At 35.2% G+C, this 14,645-nt stretch overlaps 1 protein-coding gene across 5 annotated transcripts in view; it reads left to right on the top strand.

Moving 5' to 3' along the window:
- The window catches only part of KIAA0825 (KIAA0825 ortholog), a 225,993-nt gene that overhangs the window by 57,862 nt on the left and 153,486 nt on the right, over positions 1-14,645 (top strand). For all 5 annotated transcript variants that reach the window (XM_072358868.1, XM_072358872.1, XM_072358870.1 and 2 more), the window contains 2 exons: positions 6,459-6,629; positions 13,302-13,396. In XM_072358868.1, the coding sequence (XP_072214969.1) occupies positions 6,459-6,629; positions 13,302-13,396 (266 nt within the window). The remainder of the gene's footprint in view (positions 1-6,458; positions 6,630-13,301; positions 13,397-14,645) is intronic.

Here is a 14,645-nt window from a genome sequence, read left to right as displayed (position 1 = left end):
ACAAAAGTTATTTTGAAGTTTTGGGGATTCATTCATATGCATATTTTCACGAACTTTTGGAGATTTTGAATGCTTCCCAGCTATGAAAAGGGAAGTTGGAAACACTTAATGGTATCAAGAGCTGCAGATTTTGAAGGTTGTGCTGCTTATGAAATTTTCTATGAAATCACAAGTTAGCAAGTATCCAGATCATTTAAATCTAGCACAGCATTATTTCTCATGATGCTTCATTTTTAGAATGGTAGGCTCATATTCTTAGTCAAGTGATGAAGGAAGAAGTTTTGCTACTTATTTTAAGTATTCAGGAGGAAGTAAGGTACTATAATCAAGTACTCTATGTGCCTTTTGTTCTATGGTGCTTGAAAAATGCTTTAATTTATTTGCTGGCTTAGAACCCACTTGGGTGTGTGAAAACTTTATCGCTAGTGCAGTGTGATTTTTCTGGTGCCATGGGTATTTTATTCTTAAGAGCCTCTAAGTGGTCATATTGCTTTGGAGAAATTATCTTTCTTAACATACAAAGAGACAAGTCTGAGATTCATTGTTGAAGAGCTCAATTTAACCATGAAGTTTGAATGATGTGCTGATTTTTAGGATTTGTGTTTGTTTCTTTATACTTCTGAAGAGGGCATTCTTATCATTAGTAACTTAAGTAAGTTTTATATTAGGTTTGAAATTAAGTGGAATTAGCCTCTACAGTGTACTTAAATTATTAGAATAGAAGAATAGAATAGAATAGAATAGAATAGAATAGAATAGAATAGAATAGAATAGAATAGAATAGAATAGAATAGAATAGAATAGAATAGAATAGAATAGAATAGAATAGAATAGAATAGAATGGAATAGAATTGAATTGAATTGAATTGAATTCAAACTCCTGGTGACATTACAGAATCATCCCTGATTTCTCTAGCATTACTTGTGTATACAGTATTTATGCTCTGTGTTCTACATAGAAAAATGTTTTGGTTACTGCTGTGAAAGAAAGTGGGAAAGACTTCAGGAAAGGCAACAAGATGATAAGAAATGTGAAACAGCTTCCATATAAAGAACATTAGACAAGCCAGGATTTTTAAGTTTGGAAGCAAAACTGTTATGAAGTTGGGTGGGATAGATGTCTATAAAATGATGGGAAGCATTAGAAGAACACATAGGTATCAGTGGTTGACTGGTTCTTAAAACAAGTTAGCATGAAGTGGATCTGGCAGATGAAATGCTCAAACAAAATGACACTTTTGTTAACCCAGAGTGTAGTTAAAGTCTGGAGCTTTTTACCATAAAATGTTGTGGTTGCTAAAATGAGATGAAGGGTTAACTGGAAAAACTGATGAAATAGAAACTCACTGTGGATGATTGTTGGCAGTTTCTGCATGTGGGTGCCTTTAAATGCTTTCAGAACTGGCATTGTTTGTGGGTGGGTAGGTGTGTAACTTCATCTGATATAAAAGAAAAGGCCACTTTTGTTCTTTTCTGGTAAATATTTACTATATCAGTAAGCATTGTTCTTGGAAATTATGGTGAGATATAGATTTTGTAGGGTGTATTTTCACTACATTCTCATCTTGTATCATCAGTGTCTGAATCTATATACTTAGTAACTACATGTCGTCATTCATGCAAGAAAAGATTGATTGGTTCTTGACCGTTTACAGCAGAAACTTCTGAAATATCTGTTTCTGTGTCACCTGTGCTCTTTCTATTCAGGTTCTTTCATAGTCATTTCTTTCAGGAAGAAGAAAAGAAGGAATTGTGGCATAACTGCTGTAATATTTCAGGGCTTTCGTTATTATGCAGTTAGGTAGAAGGAGAAGGGAGAAACAACCCATGACCTAGTTTACAGTGGATCTTCTGTTCTAATTCACACAACCATTTGCTAAACTTATCTCAGGTTCAAACACTTGAACATTCAGGTGAAAAGTGTTTCTGTGTAGATGTTAGGACTGGCAGATCTCATGTTAAGATATTTAAACACTTCCATTGAAAGCTAAGTAAGTATTCATGTTGCATAGAAGCAAAGAAAGAACAAGGGTTCTTAATTATTGCTATATATAGTAACCCCGCTTGTTACCTCTGTTATTACATTTTTTCCTATTAGACTTTTTTCCTGCTGAGTAGATCTTATTCCTTATGATTGTGGTATTGATGCCTTCCTTCAGTGCTTTTCAGCATTGTAATGCCTGTTATGGCCTTCTTTCGTCCCTGGATCTGACACTATTTGAGACCTCTCCCTTTGCCTCTGCTCCTTTTTGATGGAGCAGTCTTGGCCAAGTTCTGAATGGAAACTCAAGATGCAGTGCTGTCCATCTATGACCTCTAGTTTAGAACAATGATCGATTGCCTATGTAAAATTGCTCATTTCTTCTTATCTTCTGAAGAGTAGTTGTTTACATATGTCCTTGTACAACCAGCCAACTTTTCTCTCGCAAAGATGGACTACATCATTCTTCAACAAGTGTGGAATGTGCTTCAGATCTTAAGAAAAATTCTTTGTCTTTAGTCCATTCAGATACAGAAGAGGCAAAATTTGAGTTTTACTATGCACAGTGTGTCTTTTGCTGTCTTAACAGCATCAGCTGCCTTGGTGCTCTCATAAATCCTGCACAATTTGACAGACATTTAATATTAGTCTTATTCAGGGTGTCTTTTTTTTTCTAACAGCAAAGCTCTCTGAGAGTCAGCTTTTTCTCTGATAGCAGACTTCTGCTGCTTGTCACCTGATGTTTGGGGTGGTGAATCAGCAGGCTAGAAGAAATGGAATACTCTTTATGCACCCTTTTCCTGTATGTGGAAGGAGGTCAGAATTACCCTCTGCAGTGTCCAAGGCACAGATTTGGATGTGAATAGTCCAAATTATCTATTACAGGTTCTAATATCACTTTTACACATTCACAAGTTTTCTCTTTTAACTTTCCCACCCCCCTTTATAAGGCAGCAAAACATTCCACATACAGTGCTTAACCATGCATGCAGGCACTTATCCAGTCAGAGTCATGAGCTGTTCCTAGCCATGTGCTCTTCCCCCAGTTAGGGTCTTCATCACACTGTGATCACACAGTTCACATGCTTTTTGTTTTGACTCTTCTGGAGGTGTCCTTGGTTCTCAGCCTTGCTTTCTCCTGCCATTTATCTTGCTCTGCAGCTTCTGCTCTGAAGAGTCTCACTTGTATTCCCACAACCCTCCACCAATGAAAGGACCACAGTCTATGTACCAGAAGCCTTAAGTGCATTCTTTCTTTCTTTTAGCAGAGACTTTCTGTTCCTTCGCGGAAATTCTTCAAGCAAGTTTGTGCTTCAATTGGATGCCCATGTGTCCTGTTTAAGGAAGGCAGTATGGATGTCTTTTTGGTGTACTGTTCTAGTGCAGCTATTTCCTTGTAAAAGGACTTATAAGCATTAAACTCAGACATGGAGAAAAAGCACGTTTAGGTGAATGAGATTAGCAAACACAGTGTAAGCCATTCAGGAAGGAAACTGGATTGTATCATGCAACCTGCTGCATGTTTCCTTTTCCAGTTAGACTGTAATATCATTGTTATCTTTGATTCATGGTGGGCTGAGATCAGATTGAAGTGCTTACAGTCACCCTGTGCATGAGACTCTGTGAATTGTCTAGGATGCTGTCAACAGCATTAGGCTATCACAGAGAGGTGTTGCTTTCTGTGTGTTGCCACTTGGGTAAATGAGTCTTCTGAGTCCTCTGACCTCTTTGCATAAAATCAGAAATCATATACATTCAGTAACTTTTTCATTATGCACTACCCTGTGGTGAGGGCCAGTTTTACACTGGACTGATTAATGACAGTGAGACTTGGTTGAACATGTAATATCAAGAATGCTCCTGTATGTTCTGCATCAGTACAGGCCACACAGAGAGGAAAGACAGGTGAAATGCCTGTGTGTTATACTGTCCAGGGTATGTCTAGCCAATGCCTACATCTATCTCCATTCTTATTTCTTTTTGCCACTTCCTGGGTCTTCTCCAGATGCACTTCAGTTGTTGTCTGGAAGGAGCCATTTCTGATAGGCCATGCACTGAGCAGCAAGGGGGGGTGAGCTGAGTGTACCCTTTTCCAGAAAGGTGTACACAGCAGAATATTTTTGGGCTTTATTTTCTAGAGTAACTGCCTCATTTCTAGAATGTGTTTATCACTACACATATCAGCAGTGAAGGGCCTTTCTTACTGCCATGATACAGAATATATTTTTCATCTCCACAAAAATAGTGTTTTCTTTCAGAAATAAGCATTTTCTCTTGCTTGAATTTTCACTTACTTGATTTCTAGATATATCAATGTTTTGTAGGTTGGTTTTTTTGTTGCTTTTTTTTTTTTTTTTTTTTTTTCCCCCACTTTATGGAAGTTATATAATGATTATGGTATTGGTTTATATAAGTATGTATTTCAAGCTATCTACTATGCTAGACACATATAATCACAGAATATCTTTTCTGGAAGGGACCCACAAGGTCATTGTTCCCTCGGGCCCTGTCGCTGTCACACAGAGCAGAGCTCAGCATTGTCCTTCGCTCCCTGTGAGGAGCTGCAGCCGCCATGAGGGCTCCCCTCAGCTCCTCTTCATGACGTTTGTAGAACATAAATGGTTTGTTCTGAAGTTTGATAAGCATGTTTGTATGCATATACTATATTGTAAATCAAAGTATTCCATTAAAGTCTTGATGATATGGTAAAAGAGGGATCTTTGAACATAGTATCATACACTGCTATAGTAACATAGCAAAGATAAGTTTTCAATTCTCTCTTAGTTTAGTTATATGTTCCAGCATTAAAGTTACTGTAGTATGCCTTTGGCTTCTAGGTCCATTCCTTTCAGTCTAACGAGGACAGTATAGCTTAGGGGCAGTTGCTTTGTTCCTGGAGAGAGGGGACAGGAGCATCGCAAGGTTTCCAAATCACAGGAGACAGAATTAATGTTCCATTGAATTTTATTATGTGATTCATGATTCTCACTTTTTGCATTTGTTACTTCTGGCTTTCTGCTGAATCAGGCAGGGTATTTCCTACCATTTAAACTCACTTTATGTTAACAAGCTTTTGAGTAAAGGAGAATTTTCAGAATAGCTGACTATTTTACTTTTTGGATATTTAAGATTTGAAGTTGGAAATCCAATGATGAAGATACTCTTTATTCAGACAGTCAAGACTCCAGCAGATGTAATTATTAATAGCACCTTCTTCTGCCATTCTTGAAAATACAAGAGACTAACATGAATACATCTTTCTGGAACTTTGAGGAAACTCAGATGTCATTGAAACCCTCACAGTTCAGTTTCTAAGGCTGCAGAAGAAGAATAGCAAATTAGGGAATTTTTATTCAGAGCTCAGCTCTGCTCTTTAGTTCTATGTCTATTTAAAAGTGATTTGTGAATACCTAAAAAAATAACCCAGGAACTCTGAGGTAAAAGGGAGGTTCTGAGTACAAGACAGGAGAGATTTGACATATGAAAGTACATAAAAGTGCATTTCAGTCAATTTTTATTTGTTTTTGTCTTTGGAGCTTCTCTTTCAAATTATTCTGGCTCTCACTGTGACACTTTCCATGTAAACTGTTCAGCTGATGTTACATCTGCAACAGAAATCCATATGAAAATGGTATCAGCTCACTACCATTTGCATAGAAGTGCAAATTTATTAGATTTAAGGAAGTTATAAAAAAGTAAAATAGTTATAGCCACGTGGTATGGTAATACTGTATTGGAAACAACTCAATATATTTTATATTCTGTGCGCAAAGTAGAATTCCCTGGAGTATGTGATATGATTGTATGTTATGATTACAGGTGTTAAACTTTCAAAATAGTATGTTAAGTTTCTTTTTTAACTAACAAATGCTTGTAGGTATTGCTGATATTTGTTCACTGACAGTCTCACTTGTTTTCAAACCCCACATATTTAAGCTTGTGGAGTGTAAGATTGATGTTCCTTTTCACTCAAATGTCATATTCATCAATGGTGTCGTGCTAGCAGATTGTTAAACAGACAAGGTGACTTGCGGAGTGACAGTGTAGGGATGTGATGTCCCAAGCCATTGAAATATAGTAGTGATGTGTGGTGTTTTTTTGTTGTTTTTTTTTTTTTTGTTTGTTTGTTTGTTTGTTTTTGTTTTTGTTTTTGTTTTTTTCATACTGTTCAATCAGTTTTTGCAAAACGGTGTTTTTTCTGTAAAATGCAGATGAGAAGGTTTCTGAGTAGTTCCCTGGAAAAAAATCATAGTTAATGAATAACATAACCTAGCATTCATTTATACTTTCCCACACAGATGACAAATGCGGAAGACTTAGGAAGAACTAATGTGACAGTGCTTTAACGAGAAAAGAATACATTATGACATGGCAACAAATGAAATTACTTGATATACTATGCTTTTCTACATTTTCAATTTTCTGGTATCATTTTTTAAAGAACAGTAAAACTTACTTTATGATTTTGCTTCAATAGCCTCCCAAGAATACCACAAAAAAGGAAGGAACTTCTGCTTAACGTTGTATCAACTCAAATGTCTTTCTCAACTCATCAAGCTCTTTTTATTCATGGAAGAAAAAATTGAAGAACTCTCTGCAGAAATTCTGTTGATGCCTTTGTTTACTGAAAAGAATAAGAATGTTCAAGGTAATGAATGCTTTTCCTTGTTTATTGATTCTACTTGGTGCAAAGGAACAATTTGGTATGATTTTCAAAATTACTTACCTAATTTATGCCATCATATTGCATAAGTGTATTACCATATCCACAGCAAATCTTTTTGAAATAAGCAGATTTGCCTCTTAGCACAATGATCTGTAGAAAAGAACTGATGGTTGTTTGTAAAGACCTGCTATGCAGTAGTTATTGATGAAGAACAATCAAACACTGTAACATAATGATTTCTATTGAATTTCTTGTAAATACCCTACGTTTCATACAGGACAAAGCAATGTGTGAAACCTGAATTCTTTGTAACTATTTCTGAACTTGCCCTCCAAAGCCGCTTTTGTCAAGAGGGAAGAACAGACTTATTCAACACTTTTATTGATCTTAAATGATCGCATAAATATTTTAATATGAATCCTGCTTCCACCTATAGTTGTCACAACCACTTACCGTTAGTGTCCTGCTTATCCCACTTGCTTCAGTGGCTGTTTTTATAGAACTGGGCTTTACAACAGAATGTAAAATTTTCACAATCAAACCTAAATTCTGTATCTGCTTTAGATTCTGTTTTTTATCAGATAGCATTCGTGTCAGATGAGGACAATGTGAAATCATGAAACACCTTGCATGTCACAGCATGCCCAAAAATGTTTTACTTTGCTACTTCGACCAGCTGAGAGATTCCAGGTCACCAGAGAATAAGTGGTTTCAAGAGCTTTGAGTATCCTGTAGGTAAAGATCAGATCAGAAATGAGGCCAGGCTGCTCAGGGGGAGAGCATAGATGGAGTAAAATGTTTAATGTTTCCGTAGTCAAGCTGCAGGCTGAGAAGCAAGGTGTTCTGGAAGCATGTCCTTGGAATACTAAATTGGTGAAACAAACAGACAAAAAAATAAAAAGCATAACATGAAACAAAAGGAGTTCAGAAGTACGTGTTTTGTTTGGCAGGTTCTTCATCTCTAGAGCTGACACTCAGGTACAGAAGTGCAGGTCAACCTATGTATTTTTTGAATGTACATAAAAGCTTAAAATTTGCATTCAAACTCCATTTTTACTGTTAGTTTTAGTGTATTTCTGCCTCCTTTATTTTCTCAGTTTTATCAGTTCTAACGAAATGTTCTAAAGAAGTTTTATGGCCTTAATCTTACAAAAAGGTGTCAAAGTAAACTTGTCACAGGGTTAATTTAGAGAAAATACTATACATTCAGTAAGGATGATTTTAAGTGTTCTTTTTATTTGTTTTCTGTGTAAGACCTTAAAAAAAAGAGAGAGAGAGAGAGAGAGGGAGAGAGAGAAATCTAAAATTGGGAATTGATTTAAAATACTTAGCTAATGAGAGTCTAAGATGTGATCCCCAATAATGCAGAGAAGATAATCACTACAGTCTTAACAAGAAATATTTTACTTTCCAGAATTTGTAGTAAGGATTTTATTCTGAAGCATTTCTTCCAGTTTTACATTCAGAAATGTTCATTGGAAGTGTGTTCAGACATCTTTTTTGAGAAATATTATTGAACAGTAATCATCTCTATGGTAAGCTGGTCTCTAAATAAAGTCTCTACCAAATCTGGAAGTGGAATATTATTTTAGGTCAGTTTATAGGAAGTAGTCTTCTAGGTAAAAAAAAAAAAAAACAAAAAAACAAAAAAACAAAAAAAAAAAAAAAAACTGTTCTAAAGAAAATGTAAAATTACACTTACCCTGAAACAAAGGTGAAAACAGGTCTTTCATCAGACATATCTTTTTTTTCAGTGTTCCTTCACTTACCAAGAAGTTTTATACACAAAACTTTGTTCAATTTCTGACAAATATGTGAGAAAAAAATGACCATAAAAATAAAAGACGTCTTGGCTAGAGGGTTTATTGGTGTTATTTTCACCTCACATTGACAGAAATGTTAGTTTTGGTGATGAAGTAAAAGCTGGTTTGATATGCGAAAATGAGAACTATGTTCCCAGTAATTTCATGTTCTATTCAGTAGCAAGAGGGATTTAAATTTTTCTCCATCAGTGTTCCATATTAGGCTGGTAATCTTTTTTTTTTTTTTTTTTTTTCTTTTTTTCTTTTTCTTTCCTTTTTTCTTTTTGTTTTTGTTTGTCTTTTTCTTTTTTAAGTGATGGAGATTGTGTATTAATAAGAATAACTGATTAGAATCTTTGCTTTATTTTGTGCAGAATACATCATAGTATATGAATAGAAAAAGTACTGGTCATCTTCTGTACTTATTTAGAAGACTTACTACTATAAATCTTGTTTAATTTAACAATAGTGTCAATGTAGATCTGTCCAGAGTAGCTTTTGATTAACTCAGGTATGACTGTCAGGTTTACAAAGCAGCACAGGCTGCATAAGAAGCAGAGTAAATTAGCCCAGATGGAGATGCGGTTCTTGCTAGACAGGCATACTAGCTCTGACTGGTTTAAAGCTAGGTTGGGCATACGCAAACTCACCTGCAGCTTCTGCAGAAAAAGTGTTTTGGAAACACTAGTGTTCTGAAAGTAGTCCTACTAGTAAATTAAGATACGCTAACCAATTCATAAAACGTAGGCTAATATCCAAGTGGAGTTTTTGCCAGACAACAGATAGACTGGAACCTTGTACTTGCTTCCTTTTCTTTTTGGTTACTTTTACTATTGAGGAGAGCCTTTTCATGTTTGTGTCTCATAAAGAAATGCAACTTTTTTTTCTTTTTTTCTTTTTTTTTTTTTCAGGTGCTTATGTCAAATGTTGCATTTTTGCATGTAGTTGTTTCAATGGCAGATTTAGTTAATTTTTGTTCAGCATATCCCATAGCACTTCAGTCTTGACATACAGAACATGTGTAAAGTTCCATCAGAAACAAAGTGGGTCTTTGGACAGTTCATCTTTTTAATTTATTTTTTCATTCCCAAAGATGGCATCTGAGTTTTATCTAAATCAGACGGTTTCTTGGCCCTCATTTTTCCCTAAACCCAGCGATGACAAAGAGCAATGGCTGCATAAATTGGATGTAAGAAGAACACTTAGGGTTTATCACAGAAGAATCAAAGATTTCATATCTTCTGACAGATTGTTTGTACTCTTAGGGGGTCTTAAGAGGGGTCAAATGGCTTCTAAGAGTTCCTTAGCTAGATGGTTAAGGGATTGTATTAGGGAGGCGTATGTAGTTAAGGGTAAAGAGGCTCCCAGGGTTTGTAAAGCTCATTACACTAGGACTATAGCTGCTTCTTGGGCGGAGAGGTCGAAGGCTTCCACATTGGAAATTTGCAAGGTGGCCACCTGGGCTTCTCTTCATACTTTTTCATTGCATTATCGCTTGGATGTAGTCTCTTCTGCGGATTCTGCTTTTGGTAGGAGGTTGCTTGTGAACCAAAAAAAGAACAGTGAAGAAAAGAAAGACATGTAGTTCACAGTTCTAGCTGGCAACAAGACAAGTTTCTTTGCAGTGTGCACAATGGAATCCTATGAAGACCAATTTAGGCGGTTGAAAATAGATGTTAGAGGGAAGTACTGCCTACCAGTGTTCTCTGATGGTAACCCCATGGCAGACAATAGCACCAAAGGAAACAGTGAACCAGAGTGAACTCTGTAGGGAGATGGATGTAGAGAGATTTTTTTAGGTGATACAGATAGTTCTCCATGTTCAGCTGGGGAGTTGGGGAGTTCTACATCTGTCATCTTCTGGAATATATTCAGAACACTTTTTTTTTTTTTTTTTTTCCCCCCAGATTGTTTTCTGTAGACGTAAAAAAACAAACAAACAAACAAAACAAACAAACAAACAAACCTATACATTTCATTTTCCACTCTATCTTCTCAGTATTCTCCATCTAGTCCTTCCAGATTTTAGTTTTTTAGTATTTTTACTTTTCTTTGCCAGACCTAAGTTTTGCACTTGGTTTCAAATTGCATTTGCATTATCTAAAGAAAGTTTTAAAAGAAGAAAATGTATTCTAAATACCCATTTTATTTGCTGCCTGCAGGGAGTTCAGTTTTTCTCTCAAATCCCAGGAAATGAGAAAATAATGAGAAGTTCTCCATGAATTTGTCCTTGAATTTCAACATGTCATCCGGACAAGATTAACACTCTTTCTGAGAGAAAGTATAGGTGTTTTTCTAACAGTTACAGAACATTTCTTCTAAGTGTTACATATCCTTACTTTCTTCCCTGTAGATTTCAGATAATGAAAGAAGTAACCACTTTTTATTTTTCTTGAAAACACATTTAGACATCTCTTCTGCAGGTATCTCATCATGTGATGAGACAGTGCTTCTCTCTTTATAGCCAGTTGAATTCTCTGAGCTGTTCTGAGATACCTAGTACATGGAACATCACAGGAGCAGTTCTCTTTGAAGGAACCTGGAACATTAAGTGGCAGTCAAGGGTTAAACAGGGGATCGTGGTTTAGGATCATGCCAAGATGCATTCTCTTCCCATCTTTAAGGTAGTTTTCTCTTCCCTCTGTTTTTTTCAGAAGCTTCTTGTTGAGACTTTTAAAAAATCAAAAACATCTAACGTACTTTCATCTATGTCTCACTTTTTTTTTTTTTTTTTTTTTTTTCATTCCAGTGAGAAAGGTGAACTTTGGACAGATCAGATAATGAGTACCAAGGAAAGCTTTTTCCAATGGAGCTCTTTGAAAACACTATGGGCAAAGTTGTCAAGCCCTTAGGTTTACAAGCTTTGCCTCAGGGGACCAGGAAGATTTGCAAAGGTCTTTCCTTCACAGCAGCAGAAGAAATCCTTTAGTCTATATTCCTTTCTAGAAAGTTTAATAAGAGGAGTGCAGAATGAAATTTGTGAGAGACATCCTTTTAAAAGATGTTGAAGTTAGAAAGATTTTTGCTTTGATCTTGCAGAAAAATGTTCAAGTATCTTCTTTAAGAAATACATAAATTTCAGTAGAAAGATCTGAAGTGAAGATAGTATTTACACTAGGAAGTAGTTTGATTTCCTGTGCTCATTTTCAGTATTTGTTTTATTAGTGTTTGCTTAATATTTCACACATACACACATACAAAAAGTATATTATTGAAGATAGGAAGTAGGAAGCTTTTTAATCTACTAGATATAGAACATGTTTTATTTCTCCTATATGTTTATATCTGTGGTGGAATGGTATTATCTATTTCTGCAAGACATGTTTCCAGTAGCTTAAAAAAAATTCTGTCTGAGCCTACTGAATCCAGTGAGGTGCTTTGGTGTCACTGCTACCTTATGCACAATTATTGAACAGTCCTCGGTGGTTTCCTTGAAGCATGAGTTCACTTAGTTGATGTTAGAGCTGTCACAGTAACTTCCTCTTCTGAGCCTAGATGTTACAAAGCAGATAGAAAGCTTGAAAATTCAGCAGAATATTTAAGTCAATAGAACGTTGTACAGGAGAGCAAAAGAATTATATTAACGATGCAAGAGGTCTCACTGTCATAACCCTTACAAGAATGGGGAAAAAAAAAAAAAAGAAAAAAAAAAAAAAACAACAAAAAAAACCCCTGAATTGGAAAATAAAGTAAGTACATTAAATAGATTGATACAATCTTTTATAATGATAAAGGAGTTGTAAAATATAACCTTGGAAGGAAGTATTGAAGAACTAATTATTTCTTATTCCTCCTGCCTCTATCTTTTCTTTCTTTCATGACATTTGCATTTTTAAATGTTCTTTGTACAAATTCTCTCCTCTAAACATTCATGTGATAAGGATTTGTATCTTTCCACCAAATTAAATTTGAAGTTTGAAATCTGAGTGAAGTGTGAAAGAATTGTTTAGGACAAAAGTAAAAGCTACTTCAGGTAAATGAGATCCCACGTAAGCACAAATACTGGATTTTTTCTGTAGAACTGGAAAAAATTTTTATACCTCAGGTAAGTATACCACCAGCAGTATCGGGTGAATGAAGACCTTTAAGTTTATGCTTAACAAATAGTAATGTTTGACAGCACCTAATTGTTTAAAAGTTCTCAGGTTTAATTAAACATTGCCTATATTAAACTTAGAATATCTGCATCTGCTTTATGCTAGGAGGTGGACTTTAAAAACACATTATTTAGTTTATTCTCATATTCATTTTGATACTCTTATGGAAGTGACATCTACTCACCCCTATCAAACCAGCCAATATTCGTATTACTTCAGGGCTTACAAGTGAGCTTTTTTCCACTCTTTCTCAAGGAGCATGACCTGTTCTTTTTCTTGTGGACATTATTTTAGTTACAATAACATTACTAATTAACTGTCTTTTTATTCTTACCATATTGGCTTTCCAAATAACTAAAAACTATAGCAACACATTTGTGAGCAATTCATTTTATTTATTGAACAAATAATAGAAATTAATTTCTGCACAGGTGCTCTAACATTATCTGTTCTCCCTATGAATAGATGACTGTACAATTGGTATAAAAATGAGTTAATGACAAAAGAAACTATATTTTACACATTATATGTCCTTTTTAATAAAATATGACTAGAATCGAATATGGATTTCACCATGTTATATAAAAGGAGCTGTGTATAACCTGAATTTGACTTTATCATAACATTAGTATTCCACTACATCTTGTTCTGAGGTTTTTTTTATGCTTCATATTGATATATCAGAAGGTGTTGTAGGCTGCTGACTTTTCTACAGAATTAATCTTAACTTTGATCCCCTTTATCATACTGTGCAGGAGTTCTGAAGAAAGCTAGTGGGGAGCTTTTAATAGGAGAAACTAGAGCAAATGAAGCCAGTGTGCTTCCTGAACAGTTACTTCAGGTAAAAGAGGTGAGTATGAAAAGAACCTTCCACTTTGTAGGGGATTTTCTTTTGTCTGTGTCTCCAATGTGGTCTGACTCCATATTCATTATAAACACCTATTGCCAGAGTTTCGTATACTGTAATTAATTCTGGGTGCAAACTTTCAGCTAAGGTGGAATAAAATCTTGGAGTATTCTTGAAGAATTGTGTGGTGTTCTTTAGGTTTAATAACAGAATGGATTTAACACCATAAGTACTTCATAACCAACATGTAAAAAAATGTTAAAACATGATAGCTTTTATTCAATATTAAATATATTGTCAAATATGGAAAGACATTTTAAAATTCTATTAAGCTTTAAGTGTTTTATAATAATGCTGACTGTGGAGACATCTATTCACATGATGTTCAGTGTCTTTGATGTCAACAAACTACTGTGTGGTAAGCACTGTGCTTTGTAGAATATATGTACAAGTTTAAGTTTTAGTAGTCACTTACCACTAAACAAATTTTCCTGATGATTTTATGGGACCTGAGTGTTCTAACAAGTCTGATAATGTGCAGTGGTGGAATTTAATTTCCTTACAGCTCATTTTTAGTTCTGGAACAATTTTCTGAGTTGTATTTTGAATAAGTATGTGGGTTGATATTCCCATATCTTCTAGATTAGAAAGAATACCTTCTGAAGATTGGGTTATACTTGACCCAGGATGAGAAAAACAAAAACAAACAAACAAAAAAACTCATAAAGCAAAAAAAAGTAAGAGTAATTGCCAGAACAGATGTGTGGGTAGCTGTCCCTTTGCTCCCTGGAGCCGAGTACTTGGACTGGGGAAGGAGCATGGAGGGAGGATGCAGTTTCTAAATTGGAGTGAAGCTGAACAGATTCCATGTTGTAGACTTTTTCATTTGCCTTCAATTAAGTGTGATAGCTCATTGCTGTCAGAAATACTTCTTTTCACCTATTATGCCCTCATAGCAGGAAACTTGATAGTCCATCTTACACCATTAAAGTATTTCTCATGCAGTGGTGCAGTTCTCAGTGGGCCACTTCTGGTTTTTGTATGTTATGCAAGCCATACAGAGGAAGATTATATATTATATATGCCCTATGATGCCTTCTTCTGTGCAACTCTATGCTTTGGATAATTTCAGACACCTCTGTTTACAGAAAGCAAGGAACTGATACAAAACATTGTAAAATACTGTTTTTGCTAAAAACATGAGATCTCTGTTTAAACATTTTAATCTGTGCTACATCCAGTTCTAAGGAAC

This window comes from Excalfactoria chinensis, chromosome Z (genome assembly GCF_039878825.1).
Source record: "Excalfactoria chinensis isolate bCotChi1 chromosome Z, bCotChi1.hap2, whole genome shotgun sequence".
Lineage (NCBI taxonomy): Eukaryota > Metazoa > Chordata > Aves > Galliformes > Phasianidae > Excalfactoria > Excalfactoria chinensis.
The sequence above is the reverse complement of the archived record's forward strand: the minus strand, read 5'-3'. Positions and strand labels throughout refer to the sequence as shown.